Genomic DNA, 19,177 nt, shown 5'->3' on the forward strand with positions numbered 1-19,177 from the left:
TCTGGACCTGAACCCCTTTACTCAGTCCCAGGCCTCGGGGCTGGCCAAAGGTGCCCCCAGGGGGACAGAACCTGTCTCAGGGATACAGAAGGGCGAGGACAAAGTGCACGCCATCTCTCATCCAACCTGCAAAGGAAAACAGAGTGAGAAGGCCAAGAAGATGGGGATCCGTTCCTGTTCTCCATTTCACCAGAAGAAAGTTAATGAGGCCAGGAGAACCCCCCAGGGATCTCTGTAGAAGCAGAAGAGGGAGAGGTAGCCCACTCCCAGTGACCTCTACACACACACACACACACACACACACACACACACAGATGCACACATACCTGCACACACACCTTCAATTGATGGTCAAAGGAATAAAAGTCAGACCGATGGCCTTTCCGACTGCACGAAGTAGGTGAGGGAGGACAGCAGTCTACAGGCAGAGTGGCCTTCCAAGCACCCCCACCTCCACTCCCACTACCATTGTATCGGAGCGTATATGATCTGAAAACGACAGTGGGGACTGGAGAGAGAAGTCCCTGCCTCCCGTCCAGGACTGACCCCTCCCCTTGCCCATGAGACCATCCCATGCACCCCACTCTGGACCTTCCCTTTTTCCCCTTCTCTCCAGGCACTTCCCTCTCCACAGACAAGGCTCCTCCTATCATTGATCACAAGCAAATGACAACACTTCTCTGTCCTTCATTCCCTCCGGCCGCCGCCTTAACTCCTTTCTTCCAGGTCAGGCGTCTCAAGGAAATCTACTAAGCAGCATTCGTAATGTTTACTCAAAAAAGGCAACCAGGAAAGGCTGTGTGCAGTAGGGCGCATCTGGGAAAGAGAAAGGGAAAGAGCATTTGCCCAGAATGAGGGAAGGACAGCCCGCCCAGAGGGAGCCTCCGTGAGTGCAGACAGGTTGGCGGGGAAGTCCAGCCAGGACCTGGGGATGAGGAATGCAGGTGGAGTGTAGAAAGGGAGGTTGTGGTGAGGCAAGGGACATAGAATGGGGCCAGACCACCAGAGGCCTTGAATGCCGAGCTAAAGCAAGGGCTTCCCACTTGACAGTTGCTGGGGATTCATTTGGACAAACCACAGGTCCTGACCAGCTCCGTTCTCTCAGAGGATTGATTTGGAATGAAAGATGGTTTGGAAAAGGAAGAGACTATCAAGGGAAAACTGGCAAGAAGGCGCAAAAGAAAAACTACCGGAAGACAGCGGTCCAAATTAAGTAATGCTCTCTAGGATTCATTCCACAAAGTGCTCAGGTCTCGCTCGTGAGCTGTCATGCTGACTTATACCCAGACTCACGGGGTTTCGGGTAAGCACATTCACGTGTTTTTACAGATAGTAATTTTTATCGCTGTTAAATAATTCATGCTGGCATTGTTTTCCGTCTTGAGTTCTTAAAAAAGAGGCTGTTTACTGCGCAAGGGCTGGCGGAAATAAATCAGCTACCCACTTTGTCATCCTTTTTTCAATCTTGCTGTGCCACGTGGGGGAGGCCAGGCACCTTCCAAAAGTGTTATCTTCAGAGGACCCCGTGCTGAGCTTTCTCAAAACCAGATCAAGAGCTTAGTCCTTTTTTTCCTTTATTGAGTGTTTTTAATTTACAACTTTTTCATTTGATTCAAACTCCTCTCAGTGAAATGGGTTCAGAGTTCAGAGTGGGTTTTAGCAGGTGTGTCTCTCCCCCTCCTTTCCCTCTAGGATGCCCCTGGCTTTACGTGCCACCCACCCCGACGGCTTTCCTCGCTGCCAAGCGAGGGCCCGGAACTTCCAGCGGGAGGCATTCAGGTCAAGATGACTCCAGCCCTCCTTTGTTAGGAGCCCCACAGAGCCCACGCTACCTGTCAGCTTTAAATCTGTTTGCACAGGAAAGCGTACAGCCCTGCTCTGCTATTTTTAGGAGCTGCCAGCATTGACTCAGTCTCTCTGCTGGCTTGCAGCTCTCTGCTCTCTCCTTCCCGCGCTGTCAGGGACTTGCTCCCATCTTAGTGTGCTGAGCTCATCCCCTGTCTCCCTGGCTTGTTCAGCTTTGGCCTGCATCCCCCTGTTTGTTATTTTCATGGGGTAGGGGCACTTCAGGAGCTGCATTTCCTTGCTTTTCCATTTTTTTTTTTTTTAAAGTAGGCTTCACACCCAGCATGGAGTCTGACACAGGGCTTGAACTCACGACCCTGAGCTCAAGACCTGAGCTGAGATCTCTTAATAAAAACTCCACAAATACCACACTAACCTGGATGGAACTGGAGACTTTTCATCTTTTTTTTTTTAAAGATTTTATTTATTATTTATTTGACAGACAGAGATCACAAGTAGGCAAAGAGGCAGGCAGAGAAAGAGAGGAAAGGAAGCAGGCTCCCTGCTGAGCAGAAAAGCCCGATGTGGGGCTCGATCCCAGGACCCTGAGATCATGACCTGAGCTGAAGGCAGAGGCTTTAACCCACTGAGCCACCCAGGTGCTTCGAGACTTTTCATCTTGTTCATAATTTTGCATTCATGTAGCTCTAAGTGGGAGTTAGGGTTTTGTTTTGGGTTTTATTTTAATGGAGTCTAAGTTCAAATATGCTTTTAAACAAAAATAATTTAGGGGCGCTTGGGTGGCTCAGTGGGTTAAGCCTCTGCCTTCAGCTCAGGTCATGATCTCAGGGTCCTGGGATCGAGCCCCACATCGGGCTCTTCTGCTCAGCAGAGAGCCTGCTTCCCCTTCTCTCTATCTGCCTGCCTCTCCGCCTACTTGTGATCTCTGTCTGTCAAATAAATAAATAAATAAAAATCTTTAAAAAAATTAATTTACAGTTGATCCTTGAATAGCACAGTTTTGAACTGCATGGATCCACTTATATGTGGATTTTTTTAAAAATACAGTATAGAACTATAAATGTATGTTTGTTTCCTAATGATTTTCTTGAAGACATTTTCTTTTCTCTGGTTTACTTTTTCATAAGAATACAGTAGTAATACATATCAACACAAAATATATGTTCAAATCTTTATGTTATCACTAAGGCTTCTGGTCAAAGGTAGACTATCAGTAGCTAATTTGGGGGGGAGTCAGAAGTTATACTCAGATCTTCAAAGGCTTGGAGGTTGGTGTCCTTAACTGCTCCCTGCCATTCAAGTTCAGCTGCACATTAAAATAACTTCAGAGAGGGGTTCCTGGGTGGCTCAGTGGGTTAAAGCCTCTGCCTTTGGCTCAGGTCATGATCCCAGGGTCCTGGGATCGAGCCCCACATCGGGCTCTCTGCTTAGTGGGGAGCCTGCTTCCCTTCCTCTCTCTCTGCCTGCCTCTCTACCCACTTGTGATCTCTGTCAAATAAATAAATAAAATCTTAAAAAAAGAATAACTTCAGAGAGAATGACATAAAGGAAGATTTACATGCTAGCTATAGGTTGAAACTTACTGTTCATTATATCTTCATCCCAGAGTCTAGCAGAATGACTGTCATAGAAAAGACACAGAAAAAATGTGTAGGGGAAAGGCTGTTTAGGAATCAATAAACACATTCTGAAGTGTGAAGAGCTCGGTGACCGATCCCTCTGCAGGGTACACTTGCTGTCTGACATGTGGAACTTTTCTTCAATAATTTGAAAATGGTGGAGTTCTCAGACTTCTCTCCCAGGGTGGGCCTGGAGATATTTTTGGCCATTGGGTTGTATGATAGTTGTTGGGATGATTTCTGTTTTAAGTAATCCCAAACTCAGTACAACATGTCTTAAATGGTAGAGAAAGGTATTACCTCTATGCTGTGTCTTCGGATGGGCCTCTACCCAGTCTTTGGACAGCGCTGGTCTAAGGTTAGTTATTCAGTGGTAAAATACTGTCTTTAAGGTCCATGTGACTTTCCACCTCACACCGTGCTGCCCTTAGCGTATCTGCGTCACCATTGAAAGTTAACACTCCCCATGGCTACAAGATGGCGCCACAATCCAGCATCGTAGGCAGATAGGACATTGTACCACAGAAGAGGAACAGTTTCCTCCAATGCCTCTTTTTCCAGGAGTACAAAATTCTTCCTAAAAGCTCCCCATAAGGGGGTCCCTGGGTGGCTCAGTTGGTTAAGCCTCTGACTTCGGCTCAAGTCATGATCTCGGGGTCCTGGAATGGACAGACACTGTGCTCAGCTGGGAATCTGCTTCTCCCTCTCCTTTTGTCCTCCCCCAGCTTGTGCTCTCTCTGTCTCTCAAATAAATAAATAAAATCTTGAAAAAAATGCCCATTATGTCTTTTTGGCTAGCACAGGATCACATACCCATTTCCAAACCAATCATTGGCCATAGAGTTGGTCCCACTGTGGACAGTTCCAATCGCTCCTGAGTCACCCCTGAGCCAGCCTGTGGAGGGATACGTTCCTGGGTAACATAAGAAATCTGCCAGCGAGGAAGGAGGGAGGAACGACAATTGGACAGGCCATCAACAGCGCTGGTGCCCTTCATAAGCCAGGCCTGATTCCCAGCAAAGGCCCCTCTCTTGTCATTTTTGTTAGGAACTTCCACAAACCAGGAAGACACTGAGACAAATTTCATCAAGAAAATTACACCAAGATTTGATTAGTTAATGAGCAACATATTGGGGGACAGTAAGAGTTTGCCAGGCCAAGAGAAGGGAAAGAGGGTGTGCCTTCGAGGCCGTTAGAACAGGGGGGCTTAGACAGCAAGCATGCATTTCTCACAGTTCTGCAGGCTGGAAGTCCCAGATCAAGGTGCCAGTGGACCCAGACTTCGGTGAGAGCGCTCCTCCCCACTGGCCGATGGCTGCTTTCTTCCTGCGTCTTCATGTGGTGGATAGAGGAAGCTCTGGTGTCTCTTCCTCTACTTAGAAGGACACCAGCCCCATTGTAGGGGCTCCACGCTCATGACCTCCAAATAGTCCCACCTCCGATACCATCACACTGGGAATGAGGGATTCCCCATCATGGGGAGGGGGGAGGACAAACACTCAGTCCATCACACTGCGTTAGGTAGAGGGGGCAGGAGTCACAAAGGCACAGAGCCATCAACAGTACGACGTATTCAGAGAAGGCCAAGTTCAGTGTGCCTAGAGCACACAGGAGGGTAAAGAGATGTAAGTGCAGCGATAGTAGAAGGAGGCCAGATTACCCCAGGCCAAAGCCTTGTTCTGTGGTGGCAAAGGTATGGGCTCAGAAGTCAGGCCCCCGGCTGCATGTGGATTCCGCTCCTAGGATCTGTTTCCTGCAGCGGCCATAGCAAGTTTTACAAGCTGGGTGGCCCCCAACGGCAGACATGTGTTCTCTCCCAGTTCTGAAGGCTGGAAGTCCCAAATCAAGATGTCATTAGGATAGGTTCCCTCTGGAGGCTGAGGGAGAATCCCTTTCTGCCCCTTTCCTAATTCTGGTAGCTGCCAGCAACCACCAGCCTTCCTTAGCTCGTGGCTCTGTAACTCCGTGTCTGCCTCCTCTTCACATGGTCTCCTTTTCTCTGTGTGTCTCTGCCCTCTTCCCCTTCTCTTGCAAGGACTTGGCATTGGCTTTAGGACCCACCCTAATGCATATATTCTCATTTCCTTACCTTAATTACTTTAATACATATAAAAAGACTATGCCAAATAAAGTCATATTCTCGGGCTCTGGAGGGACATATCTTTGGGGGACCATAAGGCAACACGACTATGGTATTAGATGATTTACTTAAGGTGATTTATATCACCTTCAGGTGATGTGTACCTGAAACTAATGTAATACTGTATGAGCACATTTCCTTTTCCATAATATGGGGATAAAATGTTTGTCCTGGGGGCACCTGGGTGGCTTACTCGGCTAATTGATCTTGATCTCAGCTCAGGTCTTGATCTCACAGTCATGAGTTTGAGCCCTATACTGGGCTCCATGCTGGGTGTGGAGCCTACGTAAAAAAAAAAAAAAAAAAAGTTTCTCCGAAGGGTCATCGTAAGTTTGAAATAAAATGCTTTTAAATGACTGAAGAAGTACTTGGTTTACGGTAAGTGCTCAATAAATGGTAGGAGCGCCAATTTTATGGAGCGAGAGTAGGTGTGTAAGGAAGGAGGAAAAGAAGAGTCACTTCCCAAATCTGTTCTCTCCTTTTGACTGCAGACGTGCACCAGGCGAGGCTCTAAGCCATTCCCAGCTCAGTCAGTCTTTCGGGATCAGGGAGGGGGCAGTGTTGCAGCTGCCCGTCAAGGAACCCTGGGGGCCCGGGCTGCTGGTCCCAGACTCCGCTTCAAGAATCATGGTCCTACACATTTCCTCAGTTCTTTTTTTTTTTTTAATAAGATTTTTAAAAATTTATTTATTTGACAGAGAGAGAGATCATAAGTAGGCAGAAAGGCAGGCAGAGAGATGGGGGAAGCAGGCTCCCTGCCAAGCAGAGAGCTCCATGTGGAGCTGATGTGGGGTTCGATCCCAGGACCCTGGGATCCATGACCTGAGCCAAAGGCAGAGGTTTTAACCCACTGAACCACCCAGGCACCCCACATTTCCTCAGTTCTTAAAGCACCTTCTTTGCAAATATTAAGTGTTCAATCAGTCTTTGTTGCAATGACTCATACACTTGGGGCTAAAAAGTTGATCAAAGACTTAACACCGATTTGATAATGTTGACTGGAGGCTGCTAGTGAGTTCAGTCAGGTCTTTCTGCCTAGAAATTTAAATCATGATATCAATTAATTTGATTTCTACCAAATCCATCCCACTAAATATGTTTCACGAAACCGTACACCTTGCTGTATTAAAAAATTCCCTGGGTGAGGCGCCTGGCCGGCTCAGGTGGTGGAAAGACAATTGATCTCAGGCTTGTAACTTTAAGCCCCACGTTGGGTGTAGACATTACTTAAACAATGGAATCTCAAAAAAAAAAAAAGTCCCTAGCAATGTGGCCGGCACGTTCTCCGTGCGTGTTCAGGAGCTATGGGGCACTGGATTAATTTCATTGGATCTGCAGGGAAAAATCACAAGGAATGAGCCACCTTCATGCCTCCAACAGCAAAACAAAGAGATTTTAAGTCCTTAGCAGCAGATGGTAACTAAACCCATCACTGGGATCATTTCATAATGTATAAAATTACTGAATCACTATGATGTACACCTGAAACTAATGTAACACTGTATGTCAATTATACTTTAGTAAAAACAAAATGTAATTAAAGAGTCTTTAGTGGCAATATTGTTAAAGAATGTAATCAGTCAACGTAAGCACTGAGAGCCTCCTGCCAAGCCCCTGGGAGAAATGCTTTGGGAAATGAGGCTTTGAGATGTAATCTTGCCCCAAACGAGCTAAAAGTCTAGCCGAGGAGATGAGACAAAAGGGGAAGATCTCTTGAGGTGTGTGGGGAAAGCTGTGTAAACCCCCCTGCCCACTCCCTTGCTTCCCAGGTACAAAGAGCTGGAGTTTGCTGTATCACGGCTCACAAAAACTTACTGGTGTGCCTCCCAGCTTGAAATCAACCATGAGGACAGTCTGGATATGACAATGGGGCAAAAGCTGCAAATCAGGATTTCCTTGCCCTCTCCCTGTTAGCCAGTTTGCCAACACACCAGTAACTCCGAGGGCCAGAATAGGAAATCTCAAGGTCTCTTCCAGGGTATAGCCTGGAGACTGCAATTTCCAGGGACTCCTGGTGTGAAGTTGCACGGGAGCCGGACTGGCCAAGACCTAGGGGGCTCCCAGGGGCTGGCGCTCAGGGCGGGGCTGGGGAAAAGTGGCCTGGAATTACTGACCCTCCAGGTGAACAGGCTGCAGAGGAGCGAAGAGGTCAAGGGCCAGCCTGGACAATCAGGGCAACCAGGAGGACAAGCCCTTGGACCTGGGGTCTGGAGGCTGTGGCACGCCCGTGATGTCAGCGGCCAATGGCGGAGCAGGTGGGACCAGTGAGAGGCCAGGGAGGCCACTAGGGGTGGGGGACAGCAAGAGGGCCCCAAAATACTCTCTTGACCAACACGAGAGGTAAGGCGCCTTTGCCCCCAGTCTAGGTCTCCCCTGGGCAAAGAAGAGGGTGGAAGCATCAGGAGGAGGGGGTCTTGGATTTACTGGGTTTTAATCTAGAGTTGATCATGTTTCAAACCAGAAGTGACTAACTTGCCTCAAGAGGTGAATTTTAAGTTTTCCCACCTTTGGTGGAAAATGTGAGCTCAGGGCTCAAGATGACTTCTGTTTTATAGGAATAAAGAATGTCTTTGTACATCTGAGTCTTGTGGACTTGTTACTAAAAATTTCCAGCACCATTTGCTTTTGTAAAGCGAGCTGCTGAAATCACGACTGCGTGTAGCAGGAGTTTAAGGTTTATTAAAAGAAAGGAAGGGGTTCAACAATGCCTATTATTCCTAAGTTTAGCACAAGCCTAATTCACTAACGTTTTTTCTAACATCATTTTTCTTTTCCTTTCCCTTTTCTGTTTTTGGAGCCGTGGAGTGGCAGCAAGTTGATAGAGATGTTCGTGATCTTCCTCAGATTTCAACAAGGGCTGGTCTTTAATCAGGAGCCTCATCTAATAACGGAGGGAAGTGCACCTTGAAAGGAGGACCCCTTTGCCCAAGGCTACTCTCTTAATTATGAGGAGAGAGAAGGGCCCACCCCGGGTCCTCCCCTCTCAAGTCCTACTGCTTCTGTGTTAGAGAGAGCTTGCAGATACGTAATGTTGGTAAGTGAATTTGAAATTCCAGTCGGACAGCCCTGATTGTGAGGTTAGCTTTTCTTTATCTTTTTTTTTTTTTTTTAGTATAATTAGTCTTTTTATTTTTAAGATTTTTTAAAAAAATTTATTTGACAGAGAGATCACAAGTAGGCAGAGAGGCAAGCAGAGAGCCTGAGCAGAGAGCCTGATGCAATGCGGGGCTCCATCCCAGGACCCTAAGATCATGACCTGAGCCGAAGGCAGAGGCCTTAACCCACTGGGCCCCCTAGGTGCCTCTGAGGTTAGCTTTTCAAACAAACTTGTGAGAGACTAAAAGCTTTTTCTCTCTTAGGATAAAGTTTCTACTGAAGTAAAGAAGTAGGATTTAATTACAGCCCAGAGCTGCCCTTAGAGGTTCCCACAGTTTGGAGTCTCTTTTTTAAAAAAATGGGTACCATATTTAGGTTTTGTTGTTGTTTCATTTAACTTTTTAGATGACTAAAATAGTATACATCCATTGGGAAAACATAAATAATATGGACAAGTATAGGGTCGAAAGTCAAACAATCTTGACCTCGACCCCTAAAACTCTCTCCCCAGACAGTTTGGCGAAAATAAACCACCCTTCCTCCTGCAGTGCTGGTGACTCGGACACAGAAAGCCAGGGCTAGGCTTTGCAGGCGGGAAACCACCCTTTTAGGGCTGGATGGCTTCTAGCTATGACAAAAGAATAAAACGGCCCAGAAACATAAGCCGTAAAGCATCTATCTCTCGGGTCCGCAGGCTTAGTTGCCCCCAGTTGCTGGCCTGACTGGATATCCCCTAAGACATGATTCCCAAGCTGTAAGGAGTCATCACAGGTTTGGCAAGGGCTTGTTCAAAATCTCACTGAAAAAAAAAAAAAAGAAAAACTTGTTGATAAATAGATCCAAATGTATTATATTTCATATTTTAAATATTTTTTAAAAATTTCTTTGACAGAGGAGTGCCTCTGTGGGTTAGGCCTCTGCCTTCAGCTCAGGTCATCATCTCGGGGTCCTGGGATCGAGCCCGGCATCGGGCTCTCTGCTTGGCGGGGAGCCTGCTTCCTCCTCTCTCTCTGCTAGCTGCTGTGATCTCTCTCTCTCTCTCTGGCAAATAAATAAATAAAATCTTAAAAATTTTTTTTTTCTTTGAGAGAAAGAGAGAAAGCACACACAAGCAGAGGTAGGGGGAAGGGGCAGAATGAGAGGGAGAAGCAGGCTCCCTGCTAAGCAAAGAGACTGATGAGGGGCTTAATCCCAGGACCCTGAGATCATGACCTGAGCCGAAGACAGATGCCCAATCGACTGAGCCATCCAGGTGCCCCTATATGCTGTATTTTAACACACTGTTAACTTATATTGTCATGCTAACTCCCTCTTGGCTTGGACACCTTCAGAAAGAAGTTTCCTTCATTCCTGTGCACACATGCAGGATTTAAACTTGTGTCACTGTAAGGAAAGTTGTACCTTTGTGGTCTTCAAAAAAAAAAAAAAAATACAGCCTATTTATTCCTTTACGCAATATGGGACAAGAGGGTACAATATTACTCAGGAATACAAAGCAGAATATTTTAGGATTTGGATCCTGAGGCTGGTAGCGTAGATTGCGAGCCTGGGTTCTGGAGCTGAGAGAGCTCCGGTCTGAGGAGCTTCCTGTGTGGTCTGGAGCAAGTCACTTAACATCTCTGAGCCTCTGTTTTCTCACCTATAAAATGGTGATGTTATAAAATGTATCCATCTTCTTAAAAGTCCTTTGGTTGTTTCTGGCACTGGGTACTTCTCTATGGCTATCTTTCTGTTTCCTAACATCTAATAATTTTTAATGTCAACTATCCTTCCACTTATCCTTCTCGGGACCCCAGCTTTCTGCCTCACCTTATCTGGTCTTTCTTCCCTTTCTTTTGGCAGCCCCCACCCTCAGAAATCTTGTTCATTTCTTAAGAAGAGCTCAGGTCTTTGCCTCCTGACACAAAGCCATAGTATTTTCGCGTATGTCTAAAATTTCATCAGGGCCCTTCGTTAAACAGAGTCCCCGCCCAGCCTGCCCGCAATACTGAGTGCCTGTCAGCAGCTCATAACAGACAGCGCTTCCCTGAGCCCCCACTCTCTCGGGTGAGGTGCTCCCCTCACCAGTGCCTGTGGGCAGGAGGGAATGGCATAGGGACTTCTATATTTTTTTTTTTTTGGATTTTTATTTATTTATTTGACAGAGATCACAAGTAGGCAGAGAGGCAGGCAGAGAAAGAGAGGAGGAAGCAGGCTCCCCGCTGAGCAGAGAGCCCGATGTGGGGCTCGATCCCAGGACCCTGGGATCATCATGACCTGAGCTGAAGGCAGAGACTTTAACCCTCTGAGCTACCCAGGCGCCCCGGCATGAGGACTTCTGACAGAAACTCTGCCATCTGCCTTGGGAGGCAGAACGGCCCCATAGGTTGGTTTTATAAGGAATGATGTTGAAACTGTTGTCTTACAAATTCATCCTACTAAAATGTTGCTCTTAACCCTTTTACATACAGGGTTCCCATGTTGGGAGTTCACTAGAAATAATGGGGATCTGTCCATAAAGAAACATTTGACAAATGCTGACTTGGAGATTTTCTCCAAGTTACTTGCTCCCTGTTACTCAGAATGGAAACGGTTTCTTTCATTGTATTTTCCTTTTGAACCACTAAGAGTCTTTGCTTTCTTTAGTATTTCTTTTATTAAACTTTTTGTTCTCTCTCATGCTCTGAAACTAGCAGAATGTTCTCATTCTGATATCTGAGGCCTGTAGACACCTCACGTTTTCATTTCCCTCAATCGTAGCAAACTTTTACTGTCTCTCCTGTCCATAAAATGCTATCACGGGCGGCACTTGCTGGCTTTATAATGACCTCTGACAACTGACTGTTCTGGATGCAGAGAGGATAATTTTCTTGAAGTCAGCACCCTTTACAACTGTCTACTGAACAAAATCTTCACTGGATGGTACCAGAGGTACAGATTGTTGTTTTAACTAAAACAACCTAAATTCTAGGTATTTCCTCCAAATAAATTCAAACTTATCAACTGCTTGGGGAAAATACATTAATTATAAATATAAACATATATAAAGAGACTCTTTAAGTCTGGAACTATTTTCTCTAGGCCAATATGAAAAATTGAGCTTTGGATAATAATAATGATTAAGTTTCCTGAGAAAACCCGTAATACAGCATTTGAACAACCCCCATGATCTACAGTATATAGTAGAAATCAGAGTATTCATTCCAAATTGTGTATCTTGAATACTCAAAAAGTATTCTTTCTGAATACTTTGCCTCTTTGGAAATAAACCTATAGGAAATAAGAAATAAGCCTATAGAAAAATAAAAAAAAGAAACTGGCATGCCTGGGCTCAGTTGGTTAAGCTGCCTTCGGCTCAGGTCATGATCCTGGTGTCCTGGGACAGAGTCCCACATCCGGCTCCTTGCTCAGTGGGGAGTCTGCTTCTCCCTCCGCCTGCCACTCCTCCGCTTGTGCTCACTCTGATAAATAAATAACTCTTAAAAAGAAAATAAAAAGAATTTTTCTTCAAAACTACACATGCAGAGGAATGTTAAGAGGCACAGGGCAGGGATTTTTGTTGGTCCTGAGCTCGGTTGTATCCTCCATGCCTAGAACGGGGCTAGCACATAGTAGGTGCTCAATACATGCGTGGCAAATGATCACTTTAACAATAAAATTTAATTAGAAACTTAAGAAGTTGCAAGTATTTGGCATAAATGGACCCTGAAACAAATAGAATAAACCGAATTTTGCTTTTCTGTTTACAGTTTGTGACTATTGGGTTAAGATATAGCCAAAGACTCCAACTGAGAAACAAGTAATTGGATATATTATAATATATAAATGTAATAACATGCCTATCAGATGTCATTTCAGTCTATAGACCGTAGCTTTCTCATCCTTGCTTACAATCTTAAGGTCTACTATTGTCTAATATCCCTTTAGTTTCAAGTAATGGAAAGCAAACTCCAACTAAACCAAGCAGAAAACAGGGGTTGGAGGTTTGTGGGAAGGATTCTGGGGTGGCATTGGGCTTGCAGAACAACCAGCTCAAGGAATCTCAGGAACCAGAAGGCGAGTGCTGGCCATCAGGACTCTGTCTCCTTATGAATGTCTGCTGCGTTCTTTCAGAATGTTTTCCATGGCATTGGAATCAGGTTGCCAACATCCGCAGGACTCCTCCCGTCTTACTTCCTCTCCTGAGACGAAGTTTGCTTTCCCAGCTCCGGTGAGAAAGACCCCAGAGAAGGATGCCAGTTGGTTCAGCTTGGGTGACACTCCCAGCTCACGGGCCATTCTGGGTGGCTAGGAAGCAAAGGAGACTTTGGCAGCTTGTCTTGAAAGCATGTTTGGGGACAGTAGAGCAGTTCCCCAAAAGAGTGTCGTGCCTTCTCAGGTGAGAACATACTTTGTTCATAATGAAAATTACAGCCCTCATGTGAAGGCTTCTGAGAGACACTGCCTTCTGCGGTTTGGCCCTGTAAGGCTTTCCTTTTCAAATTCTGGGTTCCCAACAGTCTGTTACTTAAGGATTCTTGTTTCCAGGGACCAGCTGAATGAGTAAGTTGTTCAGCCAAGAGCTGCATTATTAAAATAGGATGGTAACAGTTTTATCTGAATTAAAAATGCAACACAATATTAGTTATCTTTAAGAAATCAAGACATGGGGCGCCTGGATGGCTCAGTGGGCTAAGCCTCTGCCTTCAGCTCATGTCATGATCCCAGGGCCCTAGGATAGAGCCCCACATCGGGTTTTCTGCTCAGCAGGGAGCCTGCTCTCCCCACCCCCCCCAGCCCCCGACCTACTGTGATCTCTGTCTGTCAAATAAATAAAATCTTTAAAAAAAAAAAAAGAAATCAAAACACTTTCACCATGACTTAAGAAGGTTAGGATTGGGGCGCCTGGGTAGCTCAGTGGGTTAAGCCTCTGCCTTCGACTCAGGTCATGATCTCAGGGTCCTGGGATCGGGCCCCACATCTGGCTCTCTGCTCGGCAGTGAGCCTGCTTCCCCCTCTCTCTGCCTGCCTCTCTGCCTACTTGTGATTTCTCTCTCTCTCTGTCAAATAAATAAATAAAATCTTAAAAAAAAAGAAGAAGAAGAAGAAGATTAGAATTACCTGATGGACTGAGGAATAAAATTTCCTCCATGTCCCAACTGGAAACTCAAGCAAGATATCCTCTGTAAGGCCTCAGTTGGTGAGGGCCTGGGCTGCTTCTAGACTAGTACATTTTACATTAAAGACCAGCATCTCATCAAAGAAGTGCAGCCCACAGGCCAGTGTTCGAGTTTTGGCTTTATTTTATAAAAATACACAACTTAAATACATATGACACTCTCTATACAAGACATAAACAACTGTTAGATTTAACATTTTCAGTTATTTCAACAGAACACAAATATGCAAATTACCTCGTAAGAGCAAAGGGTATCGTTAGAGACTCTGCATTCACAGTCAGAGGGGATGATCGCCCTGCAGGATGCCGGACACTAACCCAGACCGTCCAACCTGCCGACAAGCCACTTCACACCAGGGCCTTTTTGGCACGGCTCAATATTGCACTGCTTGTTAGACACACTCTAATTTCCCCATGTCACAAATCCAAGCTTTTGTCTTCTCTAGAAACGTTTAACGGAAAAACCAATGTACAAACGTTACACTTGTGCTAATACCAAACATGAGAAGTGTGAACCTTTTTTCACTTTGCAAAACTTGCAGTGGAAGGTGGGTAGCTCTCTTGTGCAGCTAAACTCATTTTCCAAAAGTTTTGCAAAAACGTTGGCAGACTGAGTGAGCTAGGTGGAGTGCGGTGGGGAAGGGAGTGACATGCCAGCGCCCACAGAAAGTGCCTCTGAGGAGGGCGCTGTCCCTGTCACTGTCAGCGGCAATCCCTGCGTGCTAACTTGGGCCTCAACTACCTCCCTCCCCCTCGAGATTCTGTCACCGGTCCAGGAGGAAGTGTGGTCCTGATACAGGGCTGACGGGGGCTCCTTACTTACTCTGGCTTTCTTTCAGAAATTTAGCTGCCTTATCTATGGCTCTTGTAACTAGCAGTGAATTAGATACTGGTTTATGGGGAGAAAGAAATTATTTACCAGTTGGGAATTCAATGCACGAGAACACACTAGAGTGAGTTTCCTGAGGTAAATGTGAGCCTCAAGAAAAGTGTGCCAGCGACAGGATTTCCGCAGCTTTTCCTGGGTGGCAGCACAGTGCTTGAGGCCTGGACTTTGAAGTTCACAGGCTAACAGAGCCGAGGACACATGTGTGGGGAGACGCGAGACGACGAGGCTGAAGGAGAACTGTTGACAGGCGAGAACATCAGTTCGGAAGAAGCCTCAAAGGGGAACAGGGGGAGAAAAGGACGGTGTATTTTAAAGTGCTTAGGTAGGATGGGCAATTAGTTAGAAATACCTCAAGGGATTTCTAACAAGCTTTAAAACTGCTCGTTCTTGATGACTCAGACATGGAAGTAATGGCTTTAATACGAACTGTTCAAACTTCTTATTCTTTCTTGAAAAACAAGATTCTCCATCAAATATTTTTAGCCAATGGAATGATTCTGCTAGTTGTTAATCTCACCAATGTATTTTGAGATCCTAACTGGCTGAAGGAATTTCATCAAGTTGAACTACAAAGTACATATTTGCACCGAGAATATAAATTTAATGCACAGAGGTCTACAAAGCTTTGTATTACATTAGTACCAAAAAACTTTGCATTGCAAATCATGCTTTATTATCCCTTAATATTCTACTCAAGGATTATGGCACTCGGACAAATTCCAGGACCCTGAAGCTTAACTTTCCTCTTTTCTTTCTTTTACATAAATGAAGTAGTTCATGGCCATCCTTAACATTAATAATGGTGTTAGGAACTGAGTTCTAAGACCTACAAACCAAAATCAGGCTAAATTTCCACAAGTCACTCGTTATATAGGAACGGAAGCACTAACACATTCTGTTGTAACTGTTCATCTGCACAATGTAGTTGAATGAGATGACCAACCTGGTCTTTAGCAACATGATGAAAACTAGCACAGGCTCCATACAGGGCCACACACTCAGTGGGCTGTCATGTCAATTTGGGCTGACGCTACCATGCACAGTCCCTCGTTTCTTTGACTCTAGTTCCTTTACAAGAATAGACCCACATTTTAATTACTTTAGGCATGATGAAGGCCTTAAGTAAAATTTAAATTCAGAAGCACTTTGGGTTGGAGTTTTATAGTCCCAGAAGCTATTTAAAATTACAAGTCCAGAGGAAAATCCCCAGGAAATCATGTATTAGACTCAATTTGTAAAAAAGAAGCATTTTCAGTATTACCAAGATGAAAAGCCATACTAGAAAACAATGCTCTGGTTTCCTGACAACAAGCTCAATGCAGCCCAAGGGCAGACACACAAAGGGAAGCTGCTTTGGAGAGGAGAATCCAAAAGACTGCAGAGGGCTGGAATGAAACTGAAGTGGCTTTTCTTTTTGGGTAGGTGAATGCTATTTGGTGATCAATATGGGATAGCTGCTTGAAACTCACATTTTATGCACCTTAAAGCCCAATTAGTGCAGGGTGGTTGCAGCTAAAAGATGAGTAACGTACCGAGATTCACAATACAATGGGTCAAACAGCAAGACCAGTTCTGAAAGCTCTGGAGGAAGGGCCAGTCCTAACATACTTCATCCGTTCCATGGGTATGGAGGAGACTATGGCAAGAGAATGGATTTCTGTACATTATATTAGCTTTCATAATCTAGAGTGTAAATATATTATTGTTTAGAAATATGGAGCCCAAGCAAAAATTAGAAATTCTTCCCTCACAGGCCTTAAGATCTCTCACTCCACCAACACCCAAAGGATCCACACTTGACTCCAGTCAACCAGGGCTTGTACGGGAGGGCTGTAAGGTGAAGCCTCATAAAAGAGGATGGAAGAGGCAGTGGCCAAAAGCCAGACAATCAGGAGAAAAATGACAGATGTGGTATATTTATAAAATAAATAAATAAGGAAGAGAAAAGGAAAAGGAAGGAACTCAAGCAGGTAAGTGAAGAGGCCAGGCGGTAGAGGCGTGCCCCCGCGTCTCCTACCTACCTGTGGCAAAGGATGCAGAAACAAGAAAAGGCAGAAGCCTCATCCACAGGCTCTCTGAGGGGCATCAGACAAGTCCAAGCCAGGCTGGCTGTGCCCTTGGGCCTTGCCTCTGGCCTTGCCTTCGGGGATGCGTACACAAGCTCTAATGTGACCTGCAAGCACGTCTGTTGTGGGACCTGACTCCTGCTTCCTGGGTGCCCGATGCTCCCTACTGCTACCGGCATTGCTTCCGTGGCTGGAGAAAGGCCTCAGATCCAGGGGCAAGACGAGCAACAGCCAGTGTTCCAGAACTCGTGGCTGCCACTGCCTTTTCTCTCCTAGGACTAGCCTGTCTCTCCCCCTGGTGGCTGGAGAAGGGGACAGAGTGTAGGTCCACAAAGGACTGCTCAATTTGGAACGGTATTACCTTGATTCACAAACTTCCAAAGGGCCCTCCAGAGTTCATTAATTATAGAAGGATCAATGGTTCAAATCCTACTAAGGAACTCGTAAAAGAAGTGACTTGCGTGTGAGGTCCCACCACACTTTTGGGGGTTTTGTTACCATTTCCTTCTGTATCTGCTGTCTCCTTCTCTGATGAACTTTACAAAAAAAGAAAAAGAAAAGCGAAAGGTCCCCCTGCGCCCCTTCCTCCCTCCAGAAACCTCCTGGACTGTCCTGAGTCAAGTGCGTGAGGGACGCTACCATTACCGAGCTCACAAATGAAGGAGGAACAAAATTTGGATTATTTGGAAATAGGAAAGAAACTGTACGTACAAGTGGCGCTTGGTTGTCTTCACTGCTCTGTAAAATGTCTGAAATGGTCACAGGCACCTGAATTTCTAATTTACAAATGACAACACAAAAGAAAAAAGCAGTAAGATTTTTGTGGAGAAAAAAAAGAAAAAAAACCCATGGTGGTTATTTCACTTCTAGGGACAGTCAGTTTATACTTGAGGGCTGCACTTGTCTTTTTCTCTGACTTCCTACTTGATGTTCTTCAGGAGGGCTGTCCGGGCATTCACCACTGCTTTGAAGGCATCTTCACTACCAGGCGCCATGCACTTGTCGGGGTGAAGCAGCACAGCGAGCTTCCGATAGGCTTTGTTGACTTCATCCCTAGGAGAAAGAAGCCAAGCTCTATGTCAGGGTCAGCCTGACAGGGTCAGCCCCCGCCCACGGCAGTTTGGTGTCTGGACTTACATCATATCTCTTGCATTACTACCTTTTCTCAAAAGTGGGACTAAAGGACTCGGAAACAAACAATAAACAAGTAAATAATATGTTACAGACAAGTAGAGAAAGAAATATCATGTGGAGAATCGAAACACCAAGAAAATGCCTGGGAAAAGGAGGATCCACGGAAAGGTCCTTGGCACAGAGCAGGCATCCAGCAAATCTTTGCTGTCTGAAGCGATGAGGGCACGGGGTGATCAGGAAAGGCCTGTGGGGTGGGGTTCTGAAGGAGATGGGGAGACACTGGGCCACCGGGAGAGAGCCGGCAGAAGTGAGGAACTACGAACAGCATGGCCGTGGCATGAAGTTCTGTGAGGGCACTGCTGGGGGTATCGAAAACAAAGTTGGCCAGGAAGCACTGACCAGTAAGGGAGGGGCCTTGAAATCAAAACAACAATAAAAAAAGTAGACTTGATAAACAATGACATCAGTAAGTGTTTCATGACAAAAAAAGGTGCTGAGAAAGCTGATTTTCGAGGTTAGGAGATTGTTACGAGAAGCCAAGCACAAGTACAAGAGTCTGGATCAAGGGAGGCTAAGGGATGACACACAGGAAGAATCGGCAGAAGCAGGTGACAAGCTGGACATACAGGTCAAGGAGATGGAAGAAAAGGGGTTGAGATAAGTTCCAGGGTCAAGGGGATGCTGAGGCTCAGGGAAGATGGTGACACCATTGACCAAGAAAGGGACGCTGCACATGGGGGTACTGGAGAGCTCCAGCGAGCTCCTGAGACCAAAGAAGAAAGAAAAGAGAAGGGGAACATTACCCATAAAGGAAAGGGGCAGTAAAGTGAATCCCAAAGACCAGGAGAGCTCCGGGAGACCACCTCTCCCTGCTCTTCATCATCCTCTGGTGTTAGGCCTCCAGAAGCTTCTAAGTATCCAGCTCCTCCCCTGGTCAGGTGTAGTTCTGTGTGTACCAGATAGTTTTATTTCCCACCTTCTTTTTGTAATTCAGGTTTCCAGTTATGCTATTAGCCTGGATATGGCGCTTTCCCAAACGCTCGTTTTTCTCCTTTATGTTTTATCAGAAGGATTTCTACTCGGCTCTCCGAATTAGAGAGATGGTCTGTGATTGTCTTGCAGGTGATGGAAAATCTTGGGTGTCTACTTGGAAAGACTGAGGTCACAAGGCCATGTTCATAGTCCTCTAGGCTTGGGCATGTATTCTAAGGCTTTTTCTGCTTTCTGCTCTTAAACAAACCCTGAATTCTCTTATTCTCCTTCATTTTCTTTTTCTTTAAAGATTTATTT

At 45.6% G+C, this 19,177-nt stretch overlaps 1 protein-coding gene across 2 annotated transcripts in view; it reads right to left on the reverse strand.

Moving 5' to 3' along the window:
- Positions 1 to 13,904: 13,904 nt before the first annotated feature.
- DNAJC27 (DnaJ heat shock protein family (Hsp40) member C27) overlaps positions 13,905 to 19,177 on the reverse strand; it is a 29,687-nt gene continuing 24,414 nt past the window's right edge. For both annotated transcript variants that reach the window (XM_082745196.1, XM_082745197.1), the window contains one exon: positions 13,905 to 17,806. In XM_082745196.1, the coding sequence (XP_082601322.1) occupies positions 17,674 to 17,806 (133 nt within the window). In that variant the 3' untranslated portion in view covers positions 13,905 to 17,673. The remainder of the gene's footprint in view (positions 17,807 to 19,177) is intronic.

The sequence above is a fragment of the Mustela nivalis genome (assembly GCF_964662115.1).
Source record: "Mustela nivalis genome assembly, chromosome: 8".
Classification (NCBI taxonomy): domain Eukaryota; kingdom Metazoa; phylum Chordata; class Mammalia; order Carnivora; family Mustelidae; genus Mustela; species Mustela nivalis.